General features: G+C 43.3%; 4 protein-coding genes across 4 annotated transcripts; 2 read left to right on the top strand and 2 right to left on the bottom strand.

The window, feature by feature from the left end:
- The first annotated feature begins 488 nt into the window (after nt 1-488).
- Nucleotides 489-4,464, top strand: crb3a (crumbs homolog 3a). Its single transcript, XM_070848141.1, has 4 exons — nt 489-585; nt 916-1,120; nt 2,733-2,779; nt 2,890-4,464. Exons 2-4 carry the CDS (start codon nt 949-951, stop codon nt 3,097-3,099), a joined length of 429 nt encoding a protein of 142 aa, XP_070704242.1. The 5' UTR covers nt 489-585; nt 916-948; the 3' UTR covers nt 3,100-4,464.
- A 973-nt stretch (nt 4,465-5,437) lies between these two features.
- Nucleotides 5,438-7,867, bottom strand: tubb4bl (tubulin, beta 4B class IVb-like). The gene is made up of 4 exons (XM_070847674.1): nt 7,803-7,867; nt 6,931-7,039; nt 6,636-6,746; nt 5,438-6,551 (listed from the first exon to the last, which is right to left on the bottom strand). The coding sequence occupies exons 1-4, from the start codon at nt 7,857-7,859 to the stop codon at nt 5,494-5,496; spliced, it is 1,335 nt and encodes a 444-aa protein (XP_070703775.1). The 5' UTR covers nt 7,860-7,867; the 3' UTR covers nt 5,438-5,493.
- Nucleotides 7,868-9,742: 1,875 nt separating this feature from the next.
- Nucleotides 9,743-12,686, top strand: LOC139217013 (zinc-binding protein A33). The gene is made up of 6 exons (XM_070848276.1): nt 9,743-10,287; nt 10,545-10,640; nt 10,716-10,946; nt 11,035-11,057; nt 11,135-11,253; nt 11,347-12,686. The coding sequence occupies exons 1-6, from the start codon at nt 9,895-9,897 to the stop codon at nt 11,883-11,885; spliced, it is 1,401 nt and encodes a 466-aa protein (XP_070704377.1). The 5' UTR covers nt 9,743-9,894; the 3' UTR covers nt 11,886-12,686.
- A 130-nt stretch (nt 12,687-12,816) lies between these two features.
- Nucleotides 12,817-13,791, bottom strand: LOC139216382 (G-protein coupled receptor 183-like). Its single transcript, XM_070847474.1, has one exon. It carries the CDS (start codon nt 13,789-13,791, stop codon nt 12,817-12,819), a length of 975 nt encoding a protein of 324 aa, XP_070703575.1.
- Between the last annotated feature and the right edge of the window lie 469 nt (nt 13,792-14,260).

The following is a 14,260-nucleotide window of genomic DNA, read 5'->3' as shown; positions in this document are numbered from 1 at the left end:
ACAGTGCAAACATTGTACTCCAGCAGGTTGGAGCAAAAGTGAGAGCAACCTGGCATCAAGACTATTCAAAAAGTCCAGTTTAAATGAAGTATCAGGAGGTAGATCAGCATAAAGTGACATACGTCTGATTAAAGTTATGTTTTTAGATATTATATGGTCTCTTTTGAGGAGTTTTTTGATGGATAGAGGAGAAAAAGGCTCTGCTCTGCTTCAGTAACCAGCGTTTTTCTTCGACTTTGCACAAAGGAGTATCTGTCCGCGCTGCAGCAGGTGGATAACTGCGCTCAGGTAATGTAACACGAAACTGAACCATGTGACCAATGGCGATTTGAAGAGTAGACGGGGGGGAAAAAAAAAAACTGCTTTACATAAAACACAGGCGAAGGATGTGGTCCAGTGTTGGATCCATTTAAGTATTCCAGCAGCAGGGTAAACCTGTTTGTCTTAAGATGTTACCTGTCCTTCTCACCGGACCGAACCATTTGTTGCAGTTTCATTTCTGACAAGGTGAGGCGGAAGCGATATGGTTCGTGCGTGAGGATCCGACCTGCCCGCTGTGATCACCTGAAAACAGCCCGATCAAGGGTGTGTATCCAGCAGAGCTTGGGGGAGATTCACTTTGCAACATATTATTTTCCTCATTATGTGTAAATATGCTAAATTTAAGGGGAATGAGTAGTTTTTTTTTTAACAGCCTGCATGTGCTATTAATAGCTTATTATTGCCCTGTGGGGAGAGCAGGTTTAATGGTGATTCAACATCAGGCTGAATGTGTGTGACTCAGTGCTTGTATGGTGTGTGAGCTCCCTGACTTAACCTTGGCTTTAGAGGATAAGAGTGTCAACGTGAACTCTAATTTAAATATACCTATAACTCAAACTTATCTATACGTTACTGACAATAATGTGTCTTCAGCTGTTCAAAGGGGACGATAAAGCCACACGGTGAATGTTGGACCTGAGGAAATGGACCCCAGCTGATGCCCCAAAGCCCCCGTCTGCCCACACTTGGCCTGGCCGGTCACGGGTAGAGATGGCAGCGTGTCCGGATGTGCTGGCCATACCTGGAGTTGTGGTCAGGAGTGTTTTATTGCTCGTACTGAGCAGTTATCCTGTGTCTGGTGAGTCAGTAACCGTGCCCTTATCTCCAACACGATCCCACACAAAGGAGACATCCCTCTGACCACACCTGCACACCCACAGTAAATCCTGTGTGGTAAAATAAGATAGAAAATAAAAAAAAGCATTCCAGAGCAAATGTGAGACATGCACAGGCTTGTTTGCATGTTGTAACAGCATTGGACAAAGAAATGATTTATGAAACATACCCTGCGGCATGAATAAGAGCAATTTTTATGTCCAGGTTTAGCTTATTAATAACTACATGTACAAAAGAATTGCATTTCACAACAGATTCAGCAGTCTATCTCCAGCATGGTTGACCCCTGGTGTCCTTCGAAAGTTTTCTATTTACTCAAGTGAATGATTGACTCAGAAAATGTTAGGGAGGGTTTAAGTTTCCATAACAAAACCTTATTATTCAGACAATTCTCACTTTTTAATGCTCAACACAAGCTACTAAAACATCAATAGTTTTGAGTTGTCTTTTTTTCATATTTCAAACCTGCGTGTCCTTTGACTCAGCTGACTGTATAGCTGCAGTACACTCCGCATTCCTCAGCTTCTCCTCCTCCTCTTTCACTCTCCTGGTCAAGTAGTTCCTCTGTGGTTTCGTGATGTCGCTGACGAATCACATGGCTAGTCATGGATAAACTGGCTGGAAACAGCAGCAGACTGGTGACTTATCTGGTATGCTGCATTCTGTGTTTTGTGCCTTGAAAGTGCGCATATGGCTAAAAACAACTCCTGCCGTGTTGGTTCCTCTTTTTCTACTGATGTTACCATTGCATTAGACAAAGAGTTTAACTTTGGTGTGGGTCAATTACACAGATTTAACGATGAAAGTAGGTTAAGAGCTGCCTCCTGTAAACGGTTTCCGTGTTTTGTCTTATGGGCATGAGTGGAGACTGACAGTCGCATGTCATTTAACAAAGGGCAAACACATTTTGCATTTTATTGCGCAACTAGATTTTCAAGCTCCTTCAGTCTGCCTGCCATATGAATATGTAAGTTACTGCATGCAAGCGCACATAAGCACATGCATCCGACCTCTGCAGTAATCTGGTTGAATTGAAATTCATTTTTGATATAAAATGTATGAATGTAAGGATTGCCTTTCCAGTGGCTGCATTTACATGGACTTAAAAGAAAAGATTAGATTATTAGTCAACTATTGAATATTTTTAGTTGAAGTAGCACTCTTGAAGGCCTCTGTTTGAAGGCCTCATTCTCTTTGACTGCATCTATGGCATTAAGTGTTCCAAGTGGATCCAAACAGTGTCCTCGATGATAGTTTCGACTGTTTGTCCACACGTGAACATCACATTTCTGTCTTTTTCTTTGGATAAGCGCTTGTTTATGAAGTTTTATCATCTGTGGTCACCAGTCTTTCATCAGAGGGCTGCAGGCACAGTCCCCATGGTGATAATACATTTGACAACACATAGTGACCTAACAGACATTTATTTAAGTGAAAATCTTTGAGATCATAACTTTAATGGACAGCGTAAGGTGGTTATCAGCCAGTAGGACGCCCGTACTCTATTGTATGTAGTACACACAGGCAAGCAGTTACATTGTTAGTGTTTTCTGATATTTCTGCTCTTTTCACAGGGGATCATACAACTAATGGAAATGACACCCATTTCAATAACACTGCTGTGAGTGAATTACTTTAATCTTTAATACCAATACCAATGGCTGGTAAATGACCTCAGGAAGTATCCATTGTCTCCAGACTGATCACCGCTCCGTATTTTTCCATTTGCAGGGACCCAACATTGCAGCTATCGTAGCTCCTACGGTCACCCTGGGTGTTCTGGCTATAGTCTTGGCTGTTCTCGGCTGGCTCCTCTGTGTGGTGAAGAAGAAGAGACAGACTGAGGGAACGTATAGGCCCAGTGCTGAGGAGCAGTCTGGTGTGCGCAGCGTGGCAGCACCAGATGCACTAAAGTTACCAAAGGAGGAAAGACTCATCTGAGATTTTGTGTTTTTTGTGTTTGCACAAAATCCTGTAAGGACTCAGGCTGCACATATTTGCATAGCTGCGTTCCTCTGGGACGAGGCTCTGTCTCTGGCGATTAATGAAACATTTAAGAGAGGATAGATATTTAAGGCACCTTTACAGGATGCATTTTTCCACCACTTTCATTCCAACAAGCATTGAGTGGTTCCTGCACGGCACTAGAAGAAAAGCACCTGGATGTATGGATCCAGTGCTTTTTAAGAACAATTTCAAGGAGGTTTTGAACATTTCTCCTGCACAAATGATACAGTATTTTATCACCACTAATAATTTTAGTGCAGATATGTTTTACTTCTTTTCTTTTTGTCTTTTTTGCCTAAATATACTATTTGCCATGTACCTATACTTGATTTGCTTCAGTTTATTATGAAATACTTTCACTGGCAGAATATATACACGTTTTACCTCAAACTTTTTTTTTTTACTAGAGACAGTGCTGTTGCATTTTAAATTGAAATTGATTCTTTTTGCCTAATAATGAGTATAATTAAGTCAGATGCAATACATAAAAAATAAGGTTGTTCTGAGAAATTAAACTGAGAAAAAGCAAGCAATTGTTTACACTTCAAGTATTCCTTAAGTAATCACACTGATTTTAAGTCAATCAAGCAGATATGTTCTACAATGTTGCATGCTTATTTATGCTTTTTTCAAATGTTTGTAAAATAGTTGAATAATTAAACTTTACAAAGCAGTGAAACTCTTTAAAGAACCTCTGAGGATACTGTCCTTTTGATTTGAGGTTCCTAAAAAATGCATGTTGTTCGTGAAGGTATGGTTAAATTCACTGTATGTAGTCCCAAGCAAATTACGTTTTAGGTATGAAGAAGGGGAACATTCAATAAAAATGCACATGTACCAGCTTTTTATAAAAATCAACACTGGGTCCATAACTACATATTTGTGTGCTGAGACTTAAAATGATAAAACAAGCAGGCAGATAAGGAGTGCTGGTAGTCAGAGAGTGAAAAGTTCAGCTCCTGCTACAACCTCTCAGACTGTACCTGATAAAGTCACTGAAACACTGAAGCCATTGTTAGTCTCTCTGGGAAAAGAAGGTTATCTATAATGTAATGAAATTTGTTAAGGGTCTAGTCTTTTATGCACGGGTATCTTCTCAATCAAAATATTTGGAAACTAGAGGAAAGGTGGCCAACGCGAATTAACATTGACTCATACCACAAACATGTATTTTCGCTTATGAAAAATGGGTACGGCCTTGACGTGCCATTAACATTGTGCCGGTTGTTAAGTAACACTGTTGTCTAACTAAATTTGTACTGAGCTTGTTCATAAAGTAAGGGAAGGGAAGCACATCAGTCTTAAACTCTACAGTGAACAACCTCAGAGAAAATGTTGATTATATATACTATATATATTGTCCCGCCCACACACTCACACTCATACTATTAGATTGCCAGTTACTGACTCAGAGTTTGAGATAAAAATAATCAACACTCAATCATATTCAGCGTGACATCCCACTGATAAGACTATCTACAATTAGACAGATTAGGAGCACAGAACAGGTAGGGCTTACATAAACAGCCCAGACTGTGTTTTCGCAGGAATTATGTATGAAAACTAAAAATGTTCCTGCTGCACGGTGTTTTGTGTATTTATTACGTTTGCCTTTCTACTGAGAGAAATTTTTATTAATTTTGACCAACCAAACTTTATTCCTAATGTGTTTTTGTCTGATATAGATCGATATTTAGACGGCTACGACCAGTGACCACAAACATTCATTTTTCTGGTCATTTTCACCTTCTTTGCATTACTGCATCATTCTTTGATTTACAGGCAGTTCAACTGACAAACCATTGAATTATTTTCTCCAATTTTTAGCCCCACAGATAAGAGGTTTACATGCCTCTAACTATTGAGTATTTGAATAAAGTATTAATTATAAAAAACATGATTATGGACCCTTTGTGTGTGACCCTCTGCAGGACAGACACTGAAGGCCTGTAATAATCTGTGTCAGATCACACATTAAAAGACTCAATAAAAACACACAGGCAGTAAATGAGGCCTTTTAATCAGATTTTAATCATCCTCCAATTTCAAGGCTTCACAGTTAAAACCACTCGCTATTGAGTTCCCCAAGGCAATGACAGGACGGATGGATGGGTACCAATAATTCAGTGCATTCACAACATACAAAAACATTTTAACCAAAAACGTAACTAGTATCAGTAACATCAATGTCTAACACTAGAGCAACGGTGAGCTAGATGGTGACACTTTCATCGTGGCGGACCATTCAATTCATGATGGAGAGGGATGGAGTTGGGGGATGGGCGATGTGATGTGGTGAAACGTTTGGCAGATGGGTAGGATGAGCTTTTAGGCGACTTCCTCCTCTCCCTCTTCCTCAAACTCGCCCTCCTCAGCGGTGGCATCCTGGTATTGCTGGTACTCAGACACCAGGTCGTTCATGTTGCTCTCTGCCTCGGTGAACTCCATCTCATCCATGCCCTCGCCGGTGTACCAGTGGAGGAAGGCCTTACGGCGGAACATGGCGGTGAACTGCTCGGAGATGCGCTTGAACAGCTCCTGGATGGCCGTGCTGTTGCCAATAAAAGTGGCAGCCATTTTGAGGCCACGGGGTGGGATGTCACAGACGGCGGTCTTCACATTGTTCGGGATCCATTCGACGAAGTAGCTGCTGTTCTTGTTCTGCACATTCAACATCTGCTCATCCACCTCCTTCATGGACATGCGGCCCCTGAACACCGCTGCCACGGTGAGGTAGCGGCCGTGGCGTGGGTCGCAGGCAGCCATCATGTTCTTGGCGTCGAACATCTGCTGGGTGAGCTCGGGCACAGACAGGGCGCGATACTGCTGGCTGCCCCTGCTGGTGAGGGGGGCGAAGCCTGGCATGAAGAAGTGCAGACGGGGGAAGGGCACCATGTTGACGGCTAGTTTACGGAGGTCAGCATTGAGCTGGCCGGGGAAGCGCAGACAGGTGGTCACCCCGCTCATGGTGGCGGACACCAAATGGTTGAGATCTCCATAAGTGGGAGTTGTGAGTTTAAGCGTGCGGAAGCATATATCATAGAGAGCTTCATTGTCAATGCAGTAGGTTTCATCTGTGTTCTCAACCAGCTGGTGGACGGAGAGCGTGGCGTTGTAGGGCTCCACCACAGTGTCAGACACCTTGGGAGAAGGCACCACGCTGAAGGTGTTCATGATGCGGTCGGGGTACTCCTCGCGGATCTTGCTGATGAGCAGGGTGCCCATACCGGAGCCAGTACCGCCACCCAGGGAGTGAGTGAGCTGGAAGCCCTGGAGGCAATCGCAGCTCTCAGCCTCCTTCCTCACTACATCCAGGACGGAGTCCACCAGCTCAGCTCCCTCAGTGTAGTGACCTTTGGCCCAGTTGTTTCCAGCTCCGCTCTGACCTGTAGTCACGAGTATCACAGTTCACTGATGTACACAACCAAAAATGAACACACTAAATTATGGTGTGATTACAGTAAGCTTACCAAAGACAAAGTTGTCGGGTCTGAAGATCTGCCCAAAGGGACCGGACCTGACTGAGTCCATCGTACCAGGCTCCAGATCCACCAGGATGGCGCGGGGCACATACTTTCCACCTGAAAGCAGGTGTCATTCCTTGTAAATCTTACAAGCTTGTTAAGTATGACGTGTTCAATATAAAACACAGACGTGTGCAAGTAATTTCCCATAACAGAAGAGCTGATTAAGTGATTAGGTGAAGGAGCAAAATAGATTGTTCAGTTTGCTCTATTGTGAAACAGGCCTGAATCTGTAGCTTACCTGTGGCCTCATTGTAATAGACGCTGATCCTGTCTAGCTGCAGATCGCTGTCTCCATGGTAGGTACCGGTGGGATCAATGCCATGCTCATCACTGATCACCTCCCAGAACTGAGGAAAAAAATGGGCGTGGAAAGAGATAAGGGACACACAGACATGAATCTGACCCCAAAACATATAGAATACATAGATTTAATGTGCTGAAAAGGGGTAACAGTGTCCAGATCCTGAAATAGCACATAGCTATCTAAAGTCTATCAGTGTGAAATGCAGACCGTCTCTGGAGAAATCAAGCAGATGGCAATAATCTGATGATCTGCTATAGGAAGAGGCAGCAGGAACAAGATTACACATACTAGATACAACAGCCATGCCACTGTTAAAATAACAATGCAGAATTTAGGATTGATGCAGAAAACGTTTTAATAAAAGCAATTTGCTTGAAAAGAATCATGAGTAAAAATAGGTCATAAATGTGGAGGGGGAGGGGAGGCTGCTCCTTCAGTGGCAGCTCGGTGACACCATTAACCTACTCTACTACCGTCAGTCGGTCATATAACAGGGGCAGAAAATGAGTTTAAAGCTAGTTTTGCATGCAGTTATCGAAGCCATTGTTTTTTCTTTTACTTAACTAAACACGTTTAGGAATCTTTAGCCCGACATGAGCTCTGCACACAATATGAACAAGCAAATGGCCAATGACCTTTTTTTATTCATTACACGAAGCTTCAATCAAGACACCGCATTGGGTTCATTCTAGAGAATTCTCGGAGGATGGATTAGGACGGCTCCATCTCAGCCTGCACCACTCTCACCACACTGCAAAACCAAACCGAGAAGAAGAAGAAGAAGAAGAAGAAAAGCAGAAAAATACCTTGGCTCCGATCTGGTTTCCGCACTGGCCGGCTTGCAAATGCACAATTTCGCGCATTTTGGTCGGATGGATACGAGGATGTTCGAGTAGGAGACGGGGACCTGGGCTGCAGAGACTCACAGGATGATGGCTCCTGAGGGCGAGTGTCCGGGGTTTGTTGCGCCGCCTCTGAGAGCGTCTACTGGGCTGAATCGGTGGTGCAACGTTACGTCATCGCCATGGCAACCAAAGACTGGAGGAGAGAGGGAGGGACCAAGACCCGTGGAAACGGCGGATAGGATGCGAGGAGCTGCATCAGCCATCAATAAGATCCCACACCACCCCCAACACACTCGCACACACTCACACACGGCTGTTATTGCTGCACACCTCAGCATCACGGTCGTTTTTTGTGCTGCTTTGACACTGTAGCACCTTGTGTTCATACATCTAAGGACAAGGGGAGTAACACTAAATGTGTCAACTGGAGTTTCAAGATGAGGCTACTTGATACTTCTGGAAAGTATCAGTTTGATATTATTCTTAAGTTTTTTTTTTTGGTGTTGCAAGATCTTCATGTTCACACATGACAAAAAGATGCCCAAGACGTGCAGGTCTGGCAGGTTTCTCATTGCACTTGGTGGCCCACTCCCTGTGCTTAAAGGCGTGCCTTAATATTCAAAAAGGGAGAAAGAGAAAAACACCTTAATATACCTGTGAGCTCATAAGGATTTCTTCCAACGTTACAGACTATCTACAGACTAGAACAAAATTCCCTGTTTTTGTCATTATGCATCTACTGTAGCTCAACACAGACGCACTGTCCAGGGAAAAAACGAGGCAAAAAGACTAGTATTATACTGCTGAAGCCTCATTTATGCTTCTGATAAACTTTGGAATACATTTCGCACAATTGGATTTGGTCACCAACCATTTTCACACTGAAAGAGCACAAGGAAGAGATCTTTAAACCGCCTGTATGAACAGGAGGAATGATTACAGCAAAACCTCTGTCATTGTTCATATGGGCACCTGACTATTTGTGAACTTGTCCTTTATGTCCTTCAGCCAGTTTTTAAAGTCAAAGCGGTTGTCGTCATTGCGTCACGCTAATACTGAATATGAATATTCTCTACACCTGGGCCTAAAAGGCAGACACTGTACTGCACATCGCTGGGTTCATACATTCGGAACCAAAGACTCTAAAAACGTGTCACTTGGAGAAACAACTAGTACCTCAATGTGAAAATACATTGCTGCTTCTCTGCAGATTCACCAAAATAGGCTTTTAGGTTAGACGTTCACTGTGTTGTTTAATCTATTTTTGGCTGCCACCCATTTCACATTCGGCCTGTTTTGAATCGCAGTGTTCTTTTCTGGCCCTTAATATGGGAGGAAATATTAACCTGCAGCATGGATGTTGTGTGTTATTATGTAAATCATCAAGACAAACACTAACTATGTAAATCACATGCATACTAGGCAGACCTAGACACATAAAGCATATGTATTACACTCTGTAGTACACTCTGTTTTTCAATCTGTAACAAGTGACTTGTTTATCATATTAAAATCTCTTTGCTCTGTTTTGTTTAATTAACTGATGCATGAAGTTATAGTTGCAGTATATCATTCATCCCTATGTTTAAATGGTCAATTGCTAAACAACCTAAACTCATGACTGAATGAAGTGTGTTAAAAAAGTTTGTTTGTCTGTAGCCTTGAGCTGGGAACATGAATGTCAACACTGAAACATTCATGTCCTGAATGACGACATTCCAAACATGCAGCAACCAAGAAACCAACCAGTTTCAGGCTATCCAGCTACTGGCCAACGGGACTTTATTTCCTGTTTCCCATGTATGCTACATACAGGGTTTTTTTTCACAGTGCCACATGATTTAAGTTACTCCCACAGAACAGGAAAACCAAGAGCATTTGCTACTTCATGTGAAGAAGAATAGACATACAGTTAGTGTGCTCTGAGGCTTTCAGGAGGCACACTAAGCTGTGTTGTTATTGCTGACAGAGGAGTCATTAAGGACTTAAACCTGAGGACTTATGCTGTTTTGAACTCTGGATTTACTATATTGTACATGCATTGTACAAGCTAATGATCATGTCACTCCCAGAGGAGGATCTTACATGCCCAATATGCTGTGACATCTTCACAGACCCTGTTTTGCTGTCATGTAGCCACAGCTTCTGCCGGAGCTGTCTGAAGCGCTGTTGGGACACAGGGCTACGTGAGTGTCCAGTGTGCAGGAAGAGAGCCTCCAAGTCCAGCGCTCCCTCCAATCTGGCTCTGAAAAACGTCTGTGAGGCTATTTTGCAGGTCCGGAGGCAGAGCTCAGTGTTGGAGAAGTTAAACTGTAATCTGCACGGGGAAAAGTTAAAACTCTTCTGTCTGTTGGACAAACAGCCCATCTGTGTGGTGTGTCAGTCCTCCAAACTGCACAAGACTCACGACTGCTTGCCGATAGAAGAGGCAGTGCTGGAATGCAAGGTAAGGGCAACACACACATTAATGTGTTTCCAACTACATACCAACAGCAACTGGCTAAACTCATTCTGGTGTTTTTGTTAATCTAAGGTTTTTAAAGGAACACCTAAAGGAAGAATGCTGTCTCACAAGTCTGTCCTGATTTTAATCCACACTGTTATATTTCAGTTATGACTGCAAGCCTAGAATATCCAAAGAAGGCTACTGAAAATACTCTTTTTTGCTATCTGATCTCTGCTGACTCTGCTCTGAATTTTCAGGCCGAACTTGCTTTATCCCTCAAGAGTTTGCAAGATAAACTGGACAGCCTCAAAAGAAGTCACTTGACCTCTGCAGACATGGTCAAGCACATCAAGGTAACCTGCAAAGAGACGACAGATGTTTGGTTTCGCATAAAAATTAAAAAACTAATGTGCAATAATCTCCCTCAGAGTCAGGCATTGGAAACACAGAGATTGATCAAGAGCCAGTTCGAGCAGCTCCATCAAGTCCTCTACCAAGAGGAGTCGGCCAGAATAGCAGCTGTGAAAAAAGAGGAAGAGGAGAAGATTGCAGGTGTGAAGGACAAGATTAAAGAAGTTACAGCAGAAGTGCTGTCCCTCATTGAGACCATCTCAGACATACAAGAGCAGCTGAAGGAAGAGGATCTGGTGTTGTTGAAGGTCTGTAAAGTCCACTATACTGTACATCAACCTTTTACCTGTTACCCAAAAACTTCACACCTTGACTGTGAATTGTTCTATTTTACAGAATTTCAAAGCCACTCAGGAGAGGTGGGTCAGTTATGGATTTACAGTCTTTTTTGCTTTGATATGTTATTCTCAGTGTAAAATATCTATTGTTATCACAGAGGAGCAAGCATAGCCTTTGGTTCAGACATCATGACCGGGCTACCGATTGATGTGGCTGAGCATCTCAACAACCTCAAGTATAGAGTCTGGGAGAAAATGCAGGACCACATTGACTATAGTAAGTACACATTATTGGTCTGAGAGAATAAAATTGTGCAACCAAAGCTCTGCTTAGCATATCAGTCTCTCTGTCTAATTTCCTGTCTTTTAGCCCCTGTGACTTTAGACCCAAACACAGCACACCCCTGCCTCATCCTGTCTGACGACCTCACTTCCCTCCACTATACGAAGCAGCCCAGCTGTTGCCCTGACAACCCAGAGCGCTTCCACATCAGCGCTGAAGTGGTAGGCATGACTGCGCTGGGTTCAGGAAGTCACCACTGGGTCGTGGAAACAGGAAGTAATCAGGACTGGCTCCTGGGTGTGGCCTCTTCGTCTGTACCCAGGAACGCTGAGATCTCCGCTCGGCCTGAGAATGGCTTCTGGACTTTGTGTTTCCGGGACGGAGAGTTCAGGGCAATGACCTCGCCACTCACTCCACTGACAGTCACAAGGCCGCCCAAACAAATCAAAGTGCAGCTGGATTACAACAAAGGCACAGTGTGTTTTTCTGACCCTGCTGATGACACACTCTTTTATGCTTTTTCACACACGTTCACTGAAGCTTTATTTCCATATTTTTATACACAGAGCAGTCATCCATTAAGAATAATGTCAGAGAAGGTACTTGTCACAATGTTACGTCAGTAAGTAGATGAGTCATTCGCTCTCTTGCTGAGCGTTTGATAAGAAGACTGATACTGCTGATGCCTGTACAATAAATAGGAAATCTCTGCCAGGGGCAGCATAGCTTAGCTTAGCATAGCATAAAGATTCAAAACAGGGGGGAACAGGTAGCATTGCTCTGTCCACAGGTAACAAAATTTGTAAGGTTCACCAATTAACATTTTTATTTATCTTGCTTGTACAAAAGCAGGGGTGTAAATCCTTCATACAGAGCCAGGTCAGTGCTTTCTCCTTTTCCAACCTTTCTGCTAAGCAGAACAAATATGCTGTTTGTGGTGGAAGCTGGAAGAGCACATTTGCATCTAATCAATCTGTAGTAAACATGTTTTTTCTTGTTTTTTTTAATTACCTGCAACTTTCCTCTGAATAATTTTGTTATTTTCTGTGCAGATGATTGTTCTATTGGTGGAAACCATATTATGTTGGACAGGTATAGGGAAGATGTTTCTAAACCATCCAGTACCATGCACCCATGCAGTAAAAGTGAAGTCATTCATTGTTGAAGGTCCTCTGGGCTGGAGGGATCTGACTGCAGTTTAATGGTGTCTTTTGTACACTTGATGGCGCCAAAGTCAAACAAATATATTGAAGGTTTTGAAGGCAGTGGAGACTATTTTAAACACAAAAACCTCATGCTGACATGATCATTTTGTGAAAACTGGAGAATTATATGTGTTGTTCACTTTATTGCTGCATATTGTTTAAGGCAGATCTTTACAACAGTATCTTTTTTCAGGGTTGCTGTCACATAAAAATATATTAATCTCAAACACATTGGAAAAATAAAACTAAAGTGATAAAACTAAAATAATAAAGACAAAATAAATCAGTCTCACAACAACATTATTCACAGTTGGATTGTATTCACAGCATTTAGTTCCTTCTCTCACAAACCTTAAGCCTCAGCAGGTGGGTTTTCTGCAGGTGGGGTTTTCTTGTCCTTTGCAGAGACACAGAGGAAACACTTCTTAACGCAGGCGTCTGAGAGGAAAGGCACCTTCTCCAGACGGGATAAATAGACAAGTGGCTGGATGGTGCTGCTCAGGTTGAGGAAAGCGAAGCCAACAGGCTGCACGTAGCAGCGAAACACATCAGGGGTGTAGTAGTTTTCAAAAGGAAATAGCGCTACAGGTGGCAGGTAGTTAAACACGATGATACAAAGGATGGAGAGCACCGTCTTGAAGGCTTTCTTCTTCACGGGGTGCATCTCACCTTTCCCTGTGCCACGGGACTTCTTCAGGGCCCACAGGATGCTTAGATTACACACAACCATCCAGAGAAATGTGGCCAGGACCTCACCAGTGAACACCTTCTCAAAGTTGGGGAGGCCTCCCACCACCTTGGCCGCTGAGTAGGCAAAGGTGAGGCACAATACCACGATAGAGAGGCTCAACCTGTACTTGATGTGCTTCAGCTGCCCAAACAGAACCGGGAAGAGCACAGCCACAAAACGATCTAGGCAGATACAGGAGAGAAACAACGGGCCACTGGTGTCCTTCACACCGTAGGAGAACTTAATCGCAGACCACACCCCCTTGCTTTGCCAGACGTAAAGGTTAAGGAAGCTGACAGGAGTCATGGTACCAAAGTAGGCATCCATGAAGGCCAGGCAGCCCAGGAATATGTCTGAAGTGGAGGGCTCTTTGCGATTGTGGATGAGGATTGCTATAACAAGTATATTGGCAGGGATTCCCAAGACTACATTAATGCACTGCAGGGTCAGGTCAAAGAGGATACCCTCTACCTGATGATCACACCCGTCAAACACACTGAAGGGTTTTACTGTGGCGTTAGGACCGCTGGTGGCACTGAAAGGCAGTTGAGTCGGGAGAAAGGTCGAGTTGAGCAGTGAGGATGCATTTCTTTCCATGTTTTGACAGCCACAAAAACCAGGAGGCTGAAGGGAGAAGAATAGTGGTGATCGCGGTTGAACATGTTTACCATCCTCTGTACAGCACACACTCACTCACTCAGCCACAATGATACAATTTCCCATTTAAGTCTTGTTTTCTTGCTGATCAAACGATACAGTCTGTGTCATGTCAAATATACTGTTGTTCATTAGAAGCCTTCTTTCGAATCAGATGCTAAGTTTATTCTCAGCAGAGTTGAAGTAACCGCGAGACAGAGAGCAAAAACATGTCACAAACACCGCCAGGGCTTCTCCTCAGGCTGTTATCTTGTTATTGTGTCTGCGTGGACCTTCCTCTGGGAACCGTGACTCCCTGCATACGGGGACATCTAACTCACTTAAGGGACTCCTACTAAAAGCACCACCCTTTTACAGCAGTATAAAAGGGCAGCTATTCCCAAATTAAAATGGCAAGGTTCATATTCTG

The sequence above is a fragment of the Pempheris klunzingeri genome, chromosome 17 (genome assembly GCF_042242105.1).
Source record: "Pempheris klunzingeri isolate RE-2024b chromosome 17, fPemKlu1.hap1, whole genome shotgun sequence".
In the NCBI taxonomy this organism is placed as follows: domain Eukaryota; kingdom Metazoa; phylum Chordata; class Actinopteri; order Acropomatiformes; family Pempheridae; genus Pempheris; species Pempheris klunzingeri.
Note: the sequence above shows the minus strand (reverse complement) of the source record. Positions and strands in the feature narration are given on the sequence as shown.